General features: G+C 39.8%; 1 protein-coding gene across 4 annotated transcripts in view; it reads left to right on the top strand.

The window, feature by feature from the left end:
* The window catches only part of GLI3 (GLI family zinc finger 3), a 192,929-nt gene that overhangs the window by 136,943 nt on the left and 38,326 nt on the right, over nt 1-17,660 (top strand). For all 4 annotated transcript variants that reach the window (XM_083188516.1, XM_083188514.1, XM_083188515.1 and 1 more), the window contains 2 exons: nt 5,892-6,093; nt 16,777-16,993. In XM_083188516.1, coding sequence (XP_083044642.1) covers nt 5,892-6,093; nt 16,777-16,993 — 419 coding nt within the window. The remainder of the gene's footprint in view (nt 1-5,891; nt 6,094-16,776; nt 16,994-17,660) is intronic.

Below are 17,660 nucleotides of genomic sequence, written 5' to 3'. Positions count from 1 at the left end.
GATGAGAATTGGTCTAGTCAGGTAATGGATGATGGGTGTTTTTATTTAGACAAAAGAAAGCGGGAAAACCAATTAAAACCATTTCCCTGGTCTGTAAATTAGTTGTCATTAAGATGGGTGTTTAATGCCCTATCATTCATCACTTGAGAAAATGAAACCTTTAACAATCAGACTTGAACATCACAAGCGACCTTAGTGATACGTGGAAGTGCAAATGAAGTCATGTTTTCTATCCGTGTAGCCTTCCCGTGCCTTACATTTAGGCAGTATACTTAAGTTATATGTAAGTTCTGCAGTCACTACTTACAGTAATGACTGCAACACATTTCATTTAAGGCATTGCTAGCGTTTATTTTCTGGCAGACAATTCAGAGACATGCAAGACAATACAGAGCAATATAAGCTTCCATATAGCAAGCTGATTTTAAATGCCATCTTGTATGTATGTATGTATGTATGTATGTATGTATGTATGTATATATATATATATATATATATATATATATATATATTCCAACAAAGAGCAGCACTCTGACCATGCAATTACTGGTAATGTGTTTTAATAGAAACCACAGCAATGTTTCGATGCTAGTGCATCGTCGTCAGGCTTAAAATACACTGCAAACAAAAGCCATATAAATACAAAAGGGTCCGACACCGTGCACGCAACAAACGCGCGCTCACAGTGCAATCAATTCACAGGTGTCCCATACAAGGTGATCTCGTGTGGGGACGGAGACGCCAGTGAAAATATAAAAAATGTGCAATCGTGCATAGATACATATAACATAAAACATATAGAATTAACATACAAACAATACAGTGACAAATTCTAAAAGTCGCAAATATATATCTTACTGTACATACAAATTAATCAAAATACTGACAATAAAATAATACATTGGATAACAAACTGTCATCGGGTGGAGTTATCATATAAATAAAACCATAGTGAATATCTATAAGTATAAACATCTAATTCAAATAGCCACTCAAAATCAAATAGCCAGACAGATTTACAGCAATATAATCATACCGATAGACTCATTCAGACCTTTAGGTGATAATGTGTTAAGGTGGATGATCCATCTTGCCTCACACTGAAGCAGCCGCAAACCCCTATTCCCACGTCGAATATTATCTTTCACATGATCGATCATTTGATATTTTAATGTAATCAGAGGGTGGGCATGAGTGGCAATGTGACGCGCCACAGGTTGGTCACTATTGCCCATATTAATCATTTTCTTAATAGAGGATCTATGGGCTGCCATCCTCTCTTTGAATGACCTCTCTGTCTTCCCGATGTAACTCAGCCCACACAGGCAGATGATTTGGTAAATTACATCGGGAAGACTATTTTTTAACCTTCAAACCCTACAGTTTGGGTATGTATATATATTTATTTACTTTTATGGGACTTTGCAATTAATGTATAAAATATCACTTTATAAAAGGCTGTCTATACATTTTTTAGAGTCAATAACCCCCGAAGAAGTTGTTTTTGACGAAACGTGTTGGGTCTCTATTTCAACTGGAATCCATCTTGTAATCATCTTGTAATCATCATTTCAAATGTACACAGTGTCTGACACAAATTATGTCATATATTTTTAAATAAATCGGTTTACAAATTGTAAAAAATTGTATCCACTGTTGAATTTGGCACTAAGGTGGAGGTAACTATCTAGCGCTCTGTATATCCATCTTTTGCACATATCCCTTAAACCTGTCCTCCACTAACAGGGAGGTCTTATAGAGTAGCTGCTGCACACAGCGCAAACAAAAGTCTTTCCCTGTACAAGCCCTGCAGCCATGTTCAGTAGCACATAGCCCTTAATGGATTTTAAATCTTAGTGACATCAACGGTATGCCAGCTTTTACAAATAGTTGTCCAGGTTGAATTTTTCTGCATATTATCATTGGAGAACTAGTTAAAAGCCCATCAAAATGGATGTCTTCTGCAATGTACTTTCACCTTTAGCTGTGACAGTTTTTACTTTCACTTTGAGCTGTGACAGTTTTTAGCCCACAAACTGTCCACCTCACCCCCAGTCCCTATCTGTTCTTACCTCCAATCTCTGTCTTAAAAGCTCCCTCTCTCCATATCCAGCAAGTTTGAAACAGATCAGTGTCTCTGCAAAAATTGCTTTCAATTTCTGTTATAACATCGTTTAGCGCACAAAGTAATTTTATCCGTCAAATGACCTCTAGTGGTCGCTGGCTTTACTTCACCTCGTAGAGGTAAGGAGTAGTTAGCTATATAAAATACATGATCAGTGAGAACTGTTGTACCTGCCCCTACAGCTCATTAGCTACAGCAAGTTGCCCTATTCTTCCCCCTGTACTTGTCTGTGGTTTTATTGTTGTACTTGTATTTATGCTTTGTAGTGTTCCCAGTTGTGGGAAGTATTTTTGCTTCATAATTTTTTTTTAAAGGCATCCCTTGTTCGGTGCTTTGCATACCTTGTGGTGCTTAATAAAGGATAACAATAATATTGCTAATATTTATTTTTAGCTATAGAATACTAAGCCAGCCATTTTGACATCATCCCTACTCATTATTCAAGATGCAGTTGTGAGGGTGGGAAGGGATATCGGAGTAACAAAGCATGAACTTATCTGTACATCACCACGGCCCACTCAACTCAATGGCGCCACATTGATTTATTTATTTAAAATTATTCCAGTTTTCTTTTGTATAGTTTTGTCAGTTTTATAGAATGGACACCTGAATTGTATTCAAGCGGATTATTACTGAGATAATAATATATCTTTAGACTTCAGTACAATATACTGCCTTGTATAGTTGCATTTAGAATTTTACCTTTATTGTGCGATTGTAAATCGTGTTTACCATACATGGAGCACAGAAGCCATATCCTCGCAGCCGCTGCAGCCTGGGGCTAGTAGCCAAGAACAACAATTTTCTGTCTGAGCTAATGAATTGCTTGTTGTCTTTCAGTCATTACGTACCTCGTGCTGAAGAGCCAACTTTAAGAAAAATGTTCTCTTCCTAGAAACTACTCAGTTACTCATGTAAAAAGTATATAATGCTATACACGGCATCTTACATTATGTAAATTTACACATAGAATACACCCAAATGGATTTTGACACAGATTGCGACAAAACAGAACCGACTTTAAAACAGAAAGCAGCGTGTTGTCAAATTCAAGGAAGGTTTTTGGACAATCCGCTTACTTTCCGACACTCGACAGCTGAAACATTAAGGGGAGTGTTCAATCTTGCTGGACAGCTGTGATCATCCCGGGGGCATGTCCGTGAGTTGCGGCAGGGAACAGGCGAGCTGCAGCCGGCAGCTTGTCCCTTCCCGGCCGTTCTCGGCAGAACGAGCACGACTGCTTGTGAAGCCGGGCTCGTTCTGCCGAGCTCCCCTGTTCAATGCTGTCGGGGAAGACAGCATTGAATAGGGCCGGGCGGCCACCTCCCCCTCACGAGATGGTCGCCGGTGATTGTATACCCCCCTAAATACCCGCTTTTGAGTTTTAGCTGAGCTGTGAGAAAATGGCCTGGGATTCCAACAGGTGGGACGTTCTGACATCCGGAATCCCATATTGAATACCCCCCTTTCACTTTAAATCGCCCTATTGTTCATTTGCCCTTTCAATATTTCTTGTGTTCATGAACTGGATGTAGTATAAAACTGTATGTCTGAAAAGCTCAAGAGGTGAAAATCTGAAAAGAATATGCATGAATTGCAGTCCTGTCTCAATACATTCATCTACATTACTTATACTGCAATATATGATTGATTCAAGCATGTTGCCCAGTAGGTTTTTAATGATCCATTTTATACAGATAGAAAGTAAATATCCAACTTTCAGGGGTATGGTTGCTAAAACTTGAAGCAAAAAGGACAGAGCATCCCTCCCCCCTTTTTTTTCTAACAGTCTGCAGTGGCCTAACTGGAAAAACATTTTGAACAGATAATTATCTCTGGGCATCAAATAAATCCTGCCGTGTGTGCTTATAATGAGAGCCAAAGGCTTTATTTAAACAGCAGATAAATTGTATTCACGGTGGATAACGTATGTTAATCTCCTCAGTAGCAGGATGACATTAATGGGGTTACATGGCATGAGTGCTTGAAAATTAATGCGGCTGTGACATTTCATCTCCCCTTTAAATAAGAGATAATAATATTTGCTACTTCAGTGCCGGAGTTTTGACAATTGATTTAGTAAACTCATAATTAATTTTTCTCCACAACTCCTAAAGGGTAGATTATATTAGCCCAGAACTCCTTATTTCCTATCTGTGCGGCATTAGCAACTAGTTGTCCAATAGCAAGAAGCACACACATAACTATCTACTGTACATACAGTATACACTGTCACTGTACATGTATGCTACTCGCTGAATACACATACAGTAGGACACACTATCAACTCACCACAATGCGCCCTCAGTAGTACATTTATCACAAGAATAAAAATCATGACTTTAGTGATTCATTATATTTATTACATTTGTCAAGATTTGTTTTTTTATTATTATTTTTTTAATGTTTTTAGTCCTAGTTTGCAAATGAAACCAATTGGGGCCACAGGACTAAGCAGCATGTACTGTAACTCAATCTGAATGTTGGTTTATTTTCAGCACAACTCATTTGCTGGAGAAGGTGCAGTACTTTCTGCCGCTCAGGCCCGAACCGCTGCTTCTCAGCGTCTCATCGCTTGTAGTGAATTAATGATGGGAATGTTGTAGCAGCCGTCAGATTCATAAATCAGCAGAAATGAGTGGGCTAATACATAGAAGTCTTATCCTTTTGTTTAGCAATTTATCATGTTGCTTGCACATTAATAAACAGAGCTCCCTTGGGGACAGCTTTGGGAAGATACATTTTTCTTCCTAATTTTCCGCAATTGTGGCCAGTAGATCACAGGTGGAACGTGAAGGCACTTGTCAAAACCACTCGCTGTTTTGATCCACTCAATGAGAACAAGGGCTACACTGTAATAATAGTATCTTGTACTGTATGTACACATCATATTTTACAGCTGTGCTATCAGAGACAGAATATACACATTATGGCAAAGAGTATTTGCATCCATGTGCTGAGACAGTGGTTTTTCATGATGCAACCAGCTATCAGTCATCTACCTACACCCAGATTTCATGGCACCAACAATGGTGGAAGCATCCATCCACTCATTGTCGTCATTATTAGCAGCATGCATTTGCATTGGTACTCAGTACAGCTACGGACTAGCATACAGTATCTATACCTCACTTCTTACCTGCCTCAGATTATATTGAATTACAGCAGGGGTGGGGAACCTTTTTTGTGCCAAGGACCGTTTGTATGGGGAAAAAATCCTTCGGGGGCCATATGTAAAAATTTCTTGTAAAAATTGTCCTGCTGCAGCCATCCCATGCTCCGGCGGCTGCCACTGAATAGGACTGACAGTGTCCGGCTGCTGTTGATTAAGAGGATTCTCGCAAGAACTACCGACCTCTCACGAGAATTCCCCTGTACTTGACTCCCGGCAAAGCCACCAGGCGGGAGGGCGGGCCACTTAGACCGGTTACGGGGGCCGCATACAGCCCCCGGGCCTGAGGTTCCCCACCCCTGAATTACAGTATGTTGAAAGAAAACCGTTGATGTATTCAGTCTGCTTTTGCACACCCTTATACAAAACCCCACTTCACTTTTCCTAGTTTAAGGAGAGGAAAGTACAATGTCTCCATATTGATGTATGCATTCAATTCTTTTGTGGGAATATGGGCTTCACCCAAATCAGCATAATCCTCTATGTCAGTGGTTCTCAACCTTGGTCCTCAGGACCCCCCAACAGTGCTGGATAATCTTCCTTATACCTGTACTATGACAGAGTTAGCTGTAACCTTCCATTACTTCTTCTCAGGTTCCAGGTACTCCAGTCCCAGACTGACAGCCCGACCAAGTCGAAAACGAACATTATCTATATCCCCTCTCTCGGATCACAGCTTTGACCTCCAGACCATGATACGGACATCCCCAAACTCTCTTGTTACCATTCTCAACAACTCACGTAGCAGCTCCTCAGCCAGCGGCTCCTATGGACATTTATCAGCAAGTGCATTAAGGTAATACAATATTGTATGAGATTAGAAAAACGCTAAAATGTTTGTTTATGTGAAACATAACCGCTCTTTTTTCACGTTATGATAAAAAAATTAACTATAAATAACTTTTGTATTGACCCATTATCACAGCAAACCATAGCTATATGGTAACAATTGTATTTGAAATTGCTTATCTTGTGATACCTAAAATATTTGCTTTGTATGATTAGGACACTCTTCACTGATAATAATGAAGACACCTGGTACAATTATCTCTTTATTTTCTCATCAATAATACTGGGATTATCTTTCTCTTCCATCCTAAAGACATTGGGGCAGATGTATTAAGCCTTAACAAGAGATAAATGCAAGTGTGATAAGGAGAGATAAACGTCCAGCCAATCACCTGCTAACTTCCATGTTACAGGCTGTGTTTGAAAAAACTCAGTAAGGAGCTGATTGGCTGGACGTTTATCTCTCCTTATCACCCTTGTATTTATCTCTTGTTAAGGCTTAATACATCTGCCCCATTGTGCTGCTTACCAGTAAGCTGTACCAGTAAGGAAAAATTCTGGGTGCTGTTCTGTCACCTGCATTTTGTAAGTGTTTACATTCCTGGTGTCCAATACATGCATCAACACAATGCCAGGTTACATACCAGGGGACAACATACTGAAGTCTGTTTATATTCTGGAACTATTTAAGGGACTCAAAATAAGGGCTTATTAAGATGCTACAGGTTGAGTATCCCTTATCCAGATAACCGTTATACAAATTATTCTGCAAATCATACTTTTCAGAATGTACTTTTTTCTTTTTTTTTGCCAAATGCACTACTGGGGACATCTGTAACTGGCACTACTGGGGACATCTGTAACTGGCACTACTGGGGACATCTGTAACTGGCACTACTGGGGACATCTGTAACTGGCACTACTGGGGACATCTGTAACTGGAACTACTGGGGACATCTGTAACTGGCACTACTGGGGACATCTGTAACTGGCACTACTGGGGACAAGATATGCAACTGGCACTAAATATGTGCAAGAAAATAATTGATTACAATTCAAATTCAGTGTCTGAGATAGTACACAAACGTTTGTTTCATGCACACATAAAATATATTTGTGTGCATTTCATGTGTTTTATGTGTTTATACAATGTAAATGCAAGATACCTCAAGATACCTCATTCAAATATAAAAGTAATCTGTTATCCAAAATGCTTCTGGTCCCAAGCATTTTGGATAAGGGATACTCATCCTGTATAAATCACTATCCGATCAGTGGAAAGTGTATTGCCATTTTAAATATGATTCACATGTTATCCTCACTTGTGTTCCATCATTTAACTCATTAACTGATATGCACCCCAATAGATGTGTATATTGTGGGGTACATTTGCATTAAAAAAGAAGTGATCACAGCTTAACTTTTAAGAGCAGTTTCCATAAAAACCAAGGTGTGAGAATGTTTTTATTTTATCTATATCAGGCAGTTGGCTACATTCCTATATGATGGCAAAGCCTAAATGTAGCAATCTATGATTTACAGTCATTGGTGTGATTCCTTCTTCGACAAATTTGCAGGCTAGTATCCAAGGTGGCTACTCAGGGCCCTGTGGGTCCCAGGGGTCGTGTAGACAGGATGCGGTCATTTGGTCTACAGCATGATGGTTGACAGGTTGACACCATTAGGTCGACATGGGAAAATGTCGACATGTTTCTAGGGCGAAAGGTCATTAGTTCGACAGGTCATTAGTTCGACAGTGTCTAGGTCGACAGTCAAAAGGTCGACATGGGGTTTTTCACTGTTTTATGAGCCGACATGTGCCGACAGGCGGTATTTCATGCCCTACCATCCACTAGGGCATGGTTGGAGAATATAATAGTGTGCCCGAAGCATTGTGAGCGCAGCGAAGGGATGATGTGCACTTTAAACTGTGCCCATGTCGACTGTGTTGACATTCAGGTTAAAAAAAAAAAAAAGGTGAAAAACCCCATGTCGACCTTTTGACTGTCGACCTAGACATTGTCGAACTAATGACCTGTCCAACTAATAACCTTTCGACCTAGAACCATGTCGACCTTTTCCCATGTTGACCTAATGACTGTCGACCATCATGCTGTAGACCAAATGATCCTAACCCCTGTAGACAGGGCTGAATCATGAAGTCAGGAGGGAACTTCTGATTTCCAGTGGACTGCAAGCTCTGCCAAAATAATGTCCCAGTTCTTGTGTGTGTGTCCTATTCAGTGTATTATTCATGTGATGTTGCAGTGTGATCTTAAGTACACTATCACCTACTACAATTAAGATAGGGGGATTCACTGAGGATTATTTGGAAGGGGGTCCAAAATAAGTGTCTATCTTAGGGCCACGTGACTTCTGAATCTGCATCTGGCTAGTATATTTGGCCCCAAAAGACTGATTGGTTGCTAGGATCTCTAAACTATGGATTTACCATATGCTTTGCAATTCTTTACCAGTGTTCCTACTAACGTCAAATATAAATGATTGAACTGATTTCTGCCATACATAATGTCGCCTTCTCCAATGAGGCCACACCCTGGATCCCCCTGGCCTTCTAAAATCTCCTGCAGCATATGAAGTGCCCAGACATTCCAACTGTTGCCTGTTGAGAATGTGGTTTTACAAAAGACTGACTCTGCCTACGTTACACAGCACTTCTCACAAACGTTATGCTTGTGGAGTCTTGCTGGACACATAAGTACATCTGAAACCGATTGCAGTGTTTAAAGCAAGCATTTTTGCACTTTTGAACCATAGTAAATGAGTTTCATAAGTAATAATGATACTACTGTATAGCAGATAAAATAGAAGGCAACTTTGTAGCTTCAGTCGCAGCTGTTTCTTTGTAAATCCACAGCTGCAACCAGTATCAGAATGAGCTTGTTAGCAAAATTGCCATAGGTTTGGTTTTTATTATAAAGCCTGAATATTTTGTTTTATTATTTTTAAGTTAGTTATGTTGGTTATTCCAGACTCCACGTCTTAATGAAATTGCACTTCGCTGACCCTGCTTGGCAATTCTTTCCAGAGCTCTGCATGCAGTATCAGTCTTCGGAATGCCATGTACACAGAGGAGTTGTTCATTTGTCCTGCTTGCCACATGCAGCAGCTCTTATTCCTGCTGCATATTTCTCATGTACACGCAGCTAATCCTCCACACGTTGGCCTAATAAGGCATGGAGCTGTGACTTATTTTGCATCACACCAGAAATGAAACACTATACAAGGAAATAGTAGATTGACAGAAGTAGGAACTCTCAGACTGCCAGAGATCCCTTATATAGGACGGAACGGACACATCTTTACGGAAATATACATTTTCTTAGCCAACAACATGACTGACACATTTACATAATGTGATCAAATTTATGTGTTACAAGCATCTGTATTATCTAGAATTACTTCTATTTTTAGACTACATTTGAATTTTAAAAATAAGTGTTTTACTGCTGCTGTAAAATACAGATGTAGCAGCTGTATCGCCATCCGCTGCCGCTCGCCATCCGCCAGAAAGGGGCACGCGCGCATGAGACGCTTGCGCACCCCATTGTGATAGAGCCCTCCGCCGCCTCCCCGATGGTCCTCAGCAGCTGCCGCACCCCCTAATCCTGCCCGTCTCCCTGAAGTGGAGACCGGCGCGACCCCATCAGATGCAGCGCCTCTGCCAGCCTTCGTCAGCTCAGGGAATCTGGCGATTCCCTGAGCTGGCTAAGAGGTGCCCCATCTGTAAGGTATTGCTTGCTTCTATTTTTTTTTCTAAAAATCTTCAGTAAGCTGTTAGCTAAATACGCTTACATTTGATCATATATTGTTTTGTGTTTACATATGGGTTTGTTATTGCTTACATGCAGAATTTATTTTACATAAATTTTACCAGAACTTAAATTTACCATTTAAGTCAATAGGGTTTATCTTGATATGCTATGTGATCTCATATTGGTCGATTTAATACATTTTAGCAGTAGAAAAAAATGGCGATTTTGCTCATGGTAATCAATCGGACTCTAGCTGTCATTACCTAGTGTTGTCTAGAAAATGAAAGCTGCAATTTTATTGGTTCCTTTGCGCAACCACTTTTATTTTATTTGTAGAAATTTAATAATCTACCCCACAGTGCATTATTTAATGTGCATTAAAGTCTTCAGTGTTTATAAAAATACTTGCAGGTACACTTGGAAGACCTATGTAGGAGGACTTATTATTCATTATTATTCATTATTATTAAAATTATTTATTAACAGTTTAATATATAGCGCAGCTAATTCCGTTGCGCTTTACAATTGGAAACAGTGATACAACAAACTGGGTATTTAGTTTAGATAGAACGGCCCTGCTCACAAGCTTACAATCTATAGGACTTTACATAAACAACAATAGCAGCATTGCTCATAACAAGGGAAATTTACTAAGAATAGGAATAAGACTGGCTACGGCCGTATTTTTGCAGAAATACAATTTGTAATTAGGGCAGATTTACTAATCTGACATATTTACAGATTCTAATTTGACCGATGGCATATACATTAGTATTCCGCCAGATTCATATTCGTATTCAGCTGTATATACGGCCGCTAAATACAAATATGAGTCAGCATCCTGCATGGATCAGTCAGATCCGTGCAGGCTGCAGTATAAAAAAATCATAGATTACACTGCAAAACCATTTTTAGGTGTAAATGATTGCTGCTTTAAAACAACTGGAGATTTCTTACCAAATCTTTCACTTTGTGAATCTCTCATCCTATTAAATTTCACCCTTTATTTCCATTATGAATGGTTGAAGTTTAATACTTTTATTTTACTTACAAATACAGGTTGAGTATCCCTTATCCGAAATGCTCGGAACCATTTTTTCATACTTACCTGATGGACTTCTTTCCTGATAACTTCTTTCCTTCCCTAATGGAAACACTGGGGATTTATCTAAGCAGAGGGTTGTTCTTGCGCTCTACCAGTGCTTCTCACAGGCCCAGATAAAAGCTCTTTTTGTGATTGTCAGTAAGGGGTTTTAGTTGATCAGTATGATATGTGTGAATTTATGTTGCAATGTTTGTCAGTGTGGACAGAGTCTCTTCTAAAACGTTGGCATCTCATCCTCATCATCACTAGGAAGTATGCACTGTTTGGGATTGGTTAGGGGCAGGTTTAGAAGGCGGAGGCATGTATTTGATAGCTTAACTCATTGTATCTTCCTTTTCTAAAGTAAGTTTGTCTAATTGTCTGGTCTTCTCATCTTCTCATATGAGCTTGTCCTGACTACTCTAGCCTGCTGCCAGCCTCTACTTCTGCTTGTCTATATACCATGTGTGTACTGCCTATTATGGTTTATCATTTTCTGGTCAACCTTACTACAGATTGTTACCCACTCTGGATTTCCTCCCCCAGCATACCTAGCATGTTACCACAATTTACTGCTCAGAGTATAAGTTGTTTATCTAGTATTTTGCACATAGGAGAAGCTGTGTTTTAGTCTGCAAAATAACAGTATGGGCTATATAGTCTGTTATAGCTGGAGGGTGGATGCAGTGCTTAATAGAAAACGATATATACAAAAAGTGCATAAATATCATTAAGGAGGATAGTTATCAAAGCATGGAGAGAAATAAAGTGGAGAGGCATAAAGCACTAACTAATCAGCTCCTGACATTTTTCAAACACAACCTGTACAATTTTAGGAGTTCCCCTGACAGACCCAGCTTTTGATTAATGGATACCTACAGTAAGAATCTGTCTGAAAGGACCCACTTGCTTCATACTTTTGATGTATTACCCGTCTGTGTAACCCCTGATGAAGTCTTTGAGACGAGACGCGTAGGGTTTGGACTTACCTTGGTACTTGTGTATTATAGCGGCGCCCATCGCATCGCATGCCAAAAGGCATGCGATGGTATGCGATGCGATATTGCGCAATATTGTACAATGTCATACAATTTTTAAATTGTATGACATGGTATATGACATACAATTCCATACAATGCGATGCGATTAAAAATTGTATAAGCACCCTAATGGGTGCTTACAATGTTAAATGCACCCCCATGCCACCCCCCCACTATAAACGTGAACCCAATAATAGAAATAAAAGAATAGTGCCTGCGCTGGCTGTACCAAATAATTGTACCAGACGTTTCTCAAAAAATAAACAACAATTTATTAAAAACACTCAAATATATGTAAAAATCACACTAGGCATACAAATGACTAGACTCGTAGTCCATATTGTGGGGTATATTAATCACTGGGATAGCGATTATGCATTGGATAGCTGAGATAAATAGGGTGCTGATAAGGTTATATTGAGAATAGAAAGTGTGGCGAGCGCAGCGGATACCTGTGAAGCCCACGAGGGGATGCGGAGACCTGTGAAGGTCTCCGCGTCCGCTCGCCACGCTTCGGGCTCGGTGGCTCGCTGTGCTCGCCACACTGTCTATTCTCAACTCCACGCCGACGTGGATAGTGGGGGTATGAAAAGGTCGTAGGACGCGTACCACCGCCCCTCACGGGCATGCAATGCGATAAAAACATCGTACGAACAACATTGGGGGCGCCGCTATAATACACAAGTACCCTTACCTTGTATCGTCTTGAATTGAACAAGCAATTGTGGATTACGACATTTAAAAAAAAAAATGTTTTAATAAAAACATAACTGTTTTATTGTCTCCAGTTGTTCACATTTTCCATATTTGTCCAATTATAGCTCATTTTGATACCTAACAAGGTGGTGGATTTATCGGAGCTCTCTATTTTTCCATTTCTATCCCCTTTCTATCTCCCACTAACAGGGGAGATTTATAGAGTAGCTGCTTGATTATTGGAGGCGCACTTGGGGTCACCTTTGTAATATATATATATATATATATATATATATATATATATATATATATATATATATATATACGTTGCTATGGCATGAAAACACCGGCAATGACATCACACACCAAAATTTGCATAAAATTGCTGGCCAGCGAGCACTTTTGTGTGAATTTCGGCTTCTTAAAGTGCTTCCGCTGCCGCGATGATTCACACCTGCAAAATCCTTGCGGCTCATATGTACATTCACAGATATGTCTCAAGTAGAGCTATTACTTTGTATAATGCAATCAAAATATGTGTAATATTCCTGTTATGTGTGGCTGACAGTAAGTCCCTCAGTCAGTGTAGTGCAGCTGTAGGCGGGTGTGGTACAGGTGTCCGACAGTTGGGATCCCGACAGTCATTAGCCCGACGTCGGTATCCCGACTGGCCGGACTCAGACAGCATGGTGAGTGCAACTAAGCCCCTTGCGGGCTCGCTGCTCTCACCATGCTGCGGGCACAGTGGCTCACTATGCTCACCACCTATTCTATTTTCCCTCTATGGGGGTCGTGGACCCCCACGAGGGAAAATAGCAGGTGGCCGTCGGGAACCAGGCTGTCCGTGTTTTGACAGTCGGGATCACGACGTCGGGTAAATACCTGTCGTATTCCAACTGTCGGGACCCTGTCCGGCACCCGCTGTAGGCACCGTGCTTCCTGGCCCAGATTCCTGTAAGATAGACAAGCTTCTAACTATACAACTTTAAGCTTGGTGTCTCTCAGGAAAAGCATCGGAACAGCATGATTGTTTGTTTTCCATTACAATAAACTCTCCACTATTTCACATATATTAGCAATGGATAGGCTTTGAAATATTTTAATGGCCAGCAGTGGATATATTATAGTTCTTATTATCTTTCATCTTACCTTGTAGTGTCTTATTATGCTGTTCCAACATGCCTCTGTGGGTGGATAGATAATTACTGTACATGAATTAATTATTGGTACAGGACAGATAAACTATGCAGAGCATTGAGGGTTATTGGGAAAAATATAACTGACTGCAAGTTGATTTACTCAAATGGCAATGATTTTTAAAGTCAGGTATAGATAGTACTTTAAATTGGAAAAATAAACCGTTCTGAAAATAAACATTAAACTTCACTGGTTCCGTAAATAACTGTTTTCCCTCATTGTGCATATGTTCTCGATCAATTCAGAGTGCTCTTCCAAAGCCACGTATGACATTGTTTTTCTGCGTTTTAATGAACAGAACAGGGTAGTTACACTTTGTAATATATGTTCACTGAAAGGAAGAGGGAGCATTAAATCATTGTGCTCTGTGATGAATGGTTTGTACTGTACATTGAAGAATAAATTGAACAAACTGGCATAGAAGTCAGTGAACATGAAATCAGCTATTAGAAGGAAGCTTGTGAACAAATTCTGAAGCTGATATGCATCTTTTGATTAATGCCCTATCAATCATCCGTAGTGGTTACCTTAGCAAAGTCTGGCTGTAATCATTCATAGTTCCTTTCAGGAACACTGGCAGGGACTATAGGCTTGTAATAACTGAACATTATTACTGTTTTCCTACTGACTCTTCCAGAGAACAATTATTATGTTCCCCATGTTAGAGCTTTGCATTATAAAAAAAAAAAAAAAGCAGCACGGAGTAAAATGAAAATAGTTCATACGCTGCCAACATTCTCTTAGGGTATTTATAATGATATTCTGTCTTAGAAGGCATCATTCTTGCAAGTGGTAATAATAGTAATATAATTACTCTGAATAAGTTCTGTTTGGGCTGCTCTTTATCAAGAAAGCGAAATAATGAAAATTGTTGGAATTATTCGCTTTAATGAGTTAATTTGGCTTTAATTATAAGATGTCTATTTTGTAATCTAATGGGACTCAAGAGAGATGTATTAATTTCTACATTGGCTGTTAATCTGCAGGCAACGCTGTGTATCACATGATCTCAGTATACCCTTAGGTTAGATCAGAAGGTAGATTTGCCACCCTTATCTGTTTGCATTTACAAGAAGAGGAACCAGAACAATGAAAACGGTGCTGCTTATTTCAGTTGTCAGAAAAGTTTTTTTTTTTTTTTTTTTTCACAGTTAACTTTTATGATGAGTGTTATGGTGTATACACACAGGTACAATCAGCATGAGATTTTGACTATATAGTCAAAACTGCATCGGGATCGCATGCAGATCGTATGCAGATTGTATGCAGATCGCACAGGTTTTTTACCTTGTGATCCCGATGCGCGCTCCAATGACAGCACAAATCAAAACCCAGATAGACAGGGCAGCAATGACTATATAGTGCAAATCTAATGCTGATTGTAGGAATTGTATGTAAAAAGTACAAAGATTGCATAGCACTCAAATCTTAAATTGAATAGCAAGGGGATCTCACCGTGTGTACACACCATAAATCATGTACACAAATATATATTATTTTTTGCCATTCTGTGCTAAAACAACAAGGGCCATATGCACTAAGCTTCAAGAGTGATAAAATGGAGAGTGATAAGCAGCCAGCCAACCAGCTCCTACCTGCTATGTCACAGACTGTGTTTGAAAATATCAGGCAGGAGCTGATTGGTTGGTTGTTTTTCACTCTCCATTTTATCACTTTTGAAGCTTAGTGCATCTGGCCCCAAATCTGCAAAGCTACCACTAATGTCTTAAACAGAAATTAATCACAGGCTGTAAAACAGAATTGACGGACTCTTGACAGACTGTTTTAGCTCTTGATAGCTGTAGACTAGATAGTTAGGGGTCCTTAATACACACCTGGAACCAAACATACAATAGGAAACTGGAGAGGTGATTAGAAGAAAAAGCAAGCATTAAATGTTGCTTTCTCTTATCTTACATTTGCAATTAAATTGTATCACTGAGAACAGTTTATTTAAGGAGCAGGCAATAAAGCGTGGTTTTGCAATGCCTGCTTGCAGAGTGAAGTCTTTATGCTGTAATATAATTTTCCTCAGAATTGAACTGTAGGCTCAGAAACACAGAGGAGTAATGAAGTGATGACAGGTATTAGCATGCATAATGGGCTTTAATAGACATTTAATGATGTTAAACTGAAAGAGAGAGACAGGATCTCCCATTGGAATATCCCCTCACTGAAACACATTGATCAGCAGTCTTAAAGCAGGTTTTAGAGTCACACCGACGGAAATTCTTTTTAGGTGACATCCTGGCTGAGCAGAACCTTCCATCGTTTAAAAAGAAATGAGTGATATGACAAGCACTGTGTATAAAACACATTTACCAATTGATTTTCTCTCCTGATGCCATTTGGAGACATATGTAGGAGTTTAACTTTCTAAGATTAAAGATCTCCCTCATTACACAAGGCAACCTAAGCCATGCACTGTTCATTGCCTTAAAGTATTTCAGAACTAGTTTTGCATTTCCATGTTGTATAATATGTTTGCAGATCAGATGTTTTATAGCTGTTTTGTTTATTACACACCAAGGGGCTGATGCAGAATTGAACATAGGTAAATTTGCAGAGCTGCGTGTCTTAGTGAGGGTGCGCTGGTGGGATTGCAGTGCATTCAAATCTGTGCATTTGTGCAATTGCGCTTGTCAGAAGGATATTGGTGGTGCACCCACAGAGATGCATTCACCTGCGAAGACACAGGAATATATGTATTTTTTCCATGCAAGCAATGCAAAAACAGTACAAATTCATTCCCAAAGTTTCAGATTTAGAAAATTCCCTGTTCTGATTTATGAGAAGTGTAATGTACAATACATCGTTCTACGTTAATATGTTGCTTATTAATATGTATGTATGTACACGTGATTTCATTTTACAATACTACTTTTGTCTCTTTGCAGTCCAGCTTTGAGCTTTACATACCCTCCGACCCCAGTGTCCTTGCAGCATATGCATCAGCATATAATAAATCGGCAGCACAGCATAGGCTCAGCTTTTGGACACAGCCCGCCACTATTACATCCTGCGCCCACCTTTCCCACTCAGAGAGTTGTTCCTGGGATCCCTAGTGTTCTGAATCCAGTCCAGGTCAGCGTGGGGCCATCAGAGGTCACACAGGTGAGAACTTCTTTTTAGTAATTAAAAAAAAAGAGACATAAAATGCTGCCTTCTCGCTGCCACCGCTCGTAGGGTCAGTATACAACTGACCCCCTGCATACACCGATTCCCCCTTGCTCCATTTTTGAAGTGAGGGGGGATCGGTGTATGCGGCTACTAAAACAGTGAGACTCACGGCTAAATGCAGCGGACTCCCTGCATTACCTGTGAGCCTCGCTGTTTGGGGGATCTTCGCCATCCTCTGACAGCGAGGAATCTCTGGGATTTTGAATAGGGTGAGCGGCCGGCGCGGGGGTTAAACGGTGAGGATCACTTGTTTTCTGCGATCCCCGCCATTTAACCCCCTTGCCGGCCGCATTGAATACAGGCCATAGATATTCCTTCAACTTAGAATGCCATAAATGTCTTGTTTAACTACAATGCTGAGCCAGCTCTGCCTTCAGTTACTTTGAATATTAGACATGTTTACATTTTGTATTATGATATCAATTAGGGAAATTTATTAAAGGAAGAGCCAGGGAAGTGTGTACACTCCCACGCTACAGACTACACCATAAATATAGCAGCTGCCACATGTATGAGTATTATACAATTGTGTCCACACAAATTCATCATTCATGTTTATTCCATGACCGAAACACAAATAATTATATTTCCTTCATATAAT

The sequence above is a fragment of the Crinia signifera genome, chromosome 5, assembly GCF_055691185.1.
Source record: "Crinia signifera chromosome 5, ASM5569118v1, whole genome shotgun sequence".
Lineage (NCBI taxonomy): Eukaryota > Metazoa > Chordata > Amphibia > Anura > Myobatrachidae > Crinia > Crinia signifera.
This window is presented reverse-complemented; position numbering and strand designations above follow the sequence as displayed.